This window comes from Temnothorax curvispinosus, unplaced genomic scaffold (genome assembly GCF_003070985.1).
Source record: "Temnothorax curvispinosus isolate PA1 unplaced genomic scaffold, ASM307098v1 QBEX01002937.1, whole genome shotgun sequence".
Lineage (NCBI taxonomy): Eukaryota > Metazoa > Arthropoda > Insecta > Hymenoptera > Formicidae > Temnothorax > Temnothorax curvispinosus.
The window spans coordinates 29,956-33,387 of record NW_020212717.1 but is presented as its reverse complement, the minus strand read 5'-3'; the positions used below and the strand labels follow the sequence as shown (position 1 = coordinate 33,387).

The window sequence follows — 3,432 nt, the reverse complement described above, 5'->3', positions numbered from 1 at the left end:
ATCACGAAAATGATGCCGTTGCGCGACTCGACACGAGTCATCGCTGAATGGGGTCCCGTAAGACGCGGACGCGTCACCTCGAAGAGATCTGAAGATCTCGACGCGCGATGACGCATTCGCGGTTCACCGGCTGACATAACTGCGGAGGATTCTTTCAGCGCGCGGTCGATTAGAATAGAATCTAAATTAGGTCAAACGTACGACGGACACTTTCCTTCGCGGTATCGCGTGCACGCTAAAGAGACCAGAGACCCGCCGCCGTCTCGTAATTTACGATGGGTTTGCGAGAACAAAGTAGGTCACCGCGCGCACGGAGGTATACGCTTAATTGATTTAATTCACGTCCGACGATCGCTACGTGCAATCTGCATATCCGCGAGTGACGACACGTCGGCTATTAGGAAAAATTATTTTATTATATCGTCCGTATATGCGGTATACAAGTAGGAGATTCATTTCTCGCGCAACATTGACATATATCTATATAGAACTTATGTACATACATAAAATTAGTCCCTACGAACGCTTTCAAAAACAATACAGATAAATGGACGGATTGTTTCTCAGATATGTGCGCCACGTAGACACATTTAATAGACACTTACGACGTATAAAATCTAGTCGTGCGTTTCTTTTCAAAGTAGATATTTTGTATAAACTTTTGTCAACGTAAGAATAATCGTAGAAGGGCTCCATGCATAGTCTATTGAAAATATTCATATGTCTTAGATAATTATCGACAGATCCTATGTAATAATGTTACGATGAGTAGATGTGTAACAATATAAAATTATTAGTCTTCAAAGATTCATTCGCGACACGCGTTTCAATGAATAAAATTTGCGCTTTTGCGAGCATTCGATGCATATCGCGTGCGTTCGATTGTCCGCGCGTTGGAATTACGATGTAAAAATGTGCTAAATGGTCGTATGCGTTTTCTGTTCCTCGTTCAATATTCGTTCCTGCTTCTTCCTGTGCCTGCGCCCTTCGATCAGGAACAGGATACCGGCGGCTATCAGGGTAACGCTGCCCACGACGGCCAAGGCGAAGGACCAGCTGATATCGTTGTGCTCCCAATTCGGCATCCAATCCCGTCCGTCGCCCCTGGCGCCGAATATAATCACCGATATAACGCCGCACACTCCTCCCAAAGTCAAATTGCCGCCGGTCACCCACAGGAGCAGCTGATACTTGTCGTGATGACGCGAGCAACAGGTGTACAGAATGGTCAGGAAGGTGCCTATCAGCAACAGGGTCAGGCACAGCGTGAAGAAGAACTGCGTGGCGACGAAGAACTCGGGCAGTAGTATGTCGTGTATGATGTAATACTCCTCCTCGAACACCCACCAACAGCCGTAGAATCTGGTGTCGTAGAGATGACGCGGATCCTGGAACCCTTGGAAACACACCTGCCAGAGACCTGCAAAGACGCAACGTCGTTTGTCAATCGCTCTGTCGCTGCCAGCCAGATGTCTCGTGCTTCTAATATCGCATTGTCAGAAGAGGATCAATTATTAATAGGACATGATGGAAAGGAGCAGTTTCGAGAGAAACGTAGCTCTTCCGATACAATCACCATTCCACAAGAACCTTCGAAAACAAATTCTGCGATAAGAAAAGGACCAGATAAAATCATTTCCTGGAGATCAAGCCTATTATGCGTAACGCATACGTATTCGATAAACGTCTTATGATAGAGAAAATTGACAATTCTCTTGTATCTACGTAAACCATCTAAATATCATCTTTTCATGTAGATTATTTATAAACACAGGTCGACGTGCGGCGCGTCCAGTCGCGTACAATCTTACCGATCTTGACGAATTGCGGATTATCCAGTTTCCCGTCGGTCTCCAGCCAGTTGGGTGTGGTGAACGCGATCACCACCAGAACGAACGCTACCGCCGTGCACGCGACGGCGGCCTTGCCCGTCCTCGTCTTCCCCATCACTCTCGCGATCGTCACGCGGACGTAACGAAGGACAGCAGGGAGAGAAGCGTAACTCCTCGCGACCGCCGAACGCGACGTGTATATCGCCGTGCGAATCGCCTGGGACGCAAAAGTATGCGATGCGACTTCCTCTCGAAGGAACCCTAGCTCGGCGCGCGAGCGCTAGAGCGCGTTGCGCGTCCCGGGTAATATCCCCTCCCCCGTGGAATTTCAATGACCTTCCCCTCCCCCCCGGAGCCTTCCTGACCGAACTTTTTTGTGCCCGGCGAGAAAATTAACGCAAGAAAGATAGAATCTTTTATCCTTTTCAATTTTCTTTCTCGTCTCTCTCTCTTCCTCTCTTTCTGTGTTTTCTTTTTTGTCGCGGAATCAGCACGCGCAATTCAAAATTCAATTCTTTGAGAGTTTACCGACAACAAAAAGTAGATTAAGAATAATTTCAATAAATGCGTGGGACGAGTAACGATATTTCAGTAATTCTTCTCGGTAGTCTGGTACGAGCCCACGGATGTTCAAAAGGCGGCGAGGATATTCGAGGTCGGGCCACATTGGAAAAATGTGTTGCACTTCGTCTCGCCCAACCGGAACGAGCTGAGAGTCATAGGCGAGCGCCTCAACATCCCCGTCGCCGAGAGGATGGACCTGGAGGCGGTGAGGAGCGTAGCCGAACAATTAATCGAGCACATTCCGGTTGTCGTAACCACCTTGGGCGCGCAGGGAGTGCTGGTTCGTATTCCGCGTGCGTTAAAAGTCGTTGCCGAAATCAACGACCAGGTTTCGACACACACAGCACACAGCTCGTCAACTTTCTATCCTCGCAGGTGACCCGACGAGCTTCGCCAAACGAGCCCTTCTACGACGAGCGCGGCGAGCTGATCGCCGATTCCCCGGTCGATTCTCGATTGTATCCCGCCGTCAACGGCGCGGAAAGTACGGGCGAGATCGTCAGCGTGAGCGGATGCGGCGATTGCTTCACGGCCGGGATGATCTACGGGATTCACAAGAATCTGGACGAGATCGGTTGCGTCTCCGTCGCTCTGAAAGCCGCCGCGCTTTCGCTGAGGTCCTTCGACACGGTGCCGCGGACGCTTCGGGACGCTCTCCAGCGATGAATCTTTTTTTTTTTATTATTAAATTTTAATACATATTTTTATTGTAATTAACTTTTTCACCAGTTGACTAGAATAACGTTTAGAGTTCTAATTGTATTTTTACGTAGTATAAATAACGTGCTTTTTACTACTGTCCCAAGTAGAAGAATCTTTTTTTTTATTAAATTTTAATACATATTTTTATTATAATTAACTTTTTCACCGTTGACTAAGAATAGCGTTTAGAGTTCTAATTGTATTTTTACGTAGTATAAATAACGTGCTTTTTACTACTGTCCCAAGTAGAAGAATCTTTTTTTTTATTAAATTTTAATACATATTTTTATTGTAATTAGCTTTTTGATTAGTTGACTAAGAATAGCGTTTAGAG

At 46.6% G+C, this 3,432-nt stretch overlaps 2 protein-coding genes and 1 long non-coding RNA gene across 3 annotated transcripts in view; 1 reads left to right on the top strand and 2 right to left on the bottom strand.

The window, feature by feature from the left end:
- LOC112452095 (pseudouridine-metabolizing bifunctional protein C1861.05) overlaps positions 1 to 3,209 on the top strand; it is a 22,126-nt gene extending 18,917 nt beyond the window's left edge. Inside the window, exons 8-9 of the mRNA XM_025012150.1 lie at positions 2,441 to 2,676; positions 2,772 to 3,209. Coding sequence (XP_024867918.1) covers positions 2,441 to 2,676; positions 2,772 to 3,062 — 527 coding nt within the window. The 3' untranslated portion in view covers positions 3,063 to 3,209. The remainder of the gene's footprint in view (positions 1 to 2,440; positions 2,677 to 2,771) is intronic.
- On the bottom strand, positions 628 to 2,073 carry LOC112452100. Its single transcript, XM_025012159.1, has 2 exons — positions 1,812 to 2,073; positions 628 to 1,420 (listed from the first exon to the last, which is right to left on the bottom strand). The coding sequence occupies exons 1-2, from the start codon at positions 1,945 to 1,947 to the stop codon at positions 918 to 920; spliced, it is 639 nt and encodes a 212-aa protein (XP_024867927.1). The 5' UTR covers positions 1,948 to 2,073; the 3' UTR covers positions 628 to 917.
- Positions 3,210 to 3,219: 10 nt separating the features above from the next.
- Positions 3,220 to 3,432, bottom strand: part of LOC112452103 — a 1,093-nt gene continuing 880 nt past the window's right edge. Inside the window, exon 2 of the long non-coding RNA XR_003040452.1 lies at positions 3,220 to 3,331. This is a non-coding gene — a long non-coding RNA (uncharacterized LOC112452103). The remainder of the gene's footprint in view (positions 3,332 to 3,432) is intronic.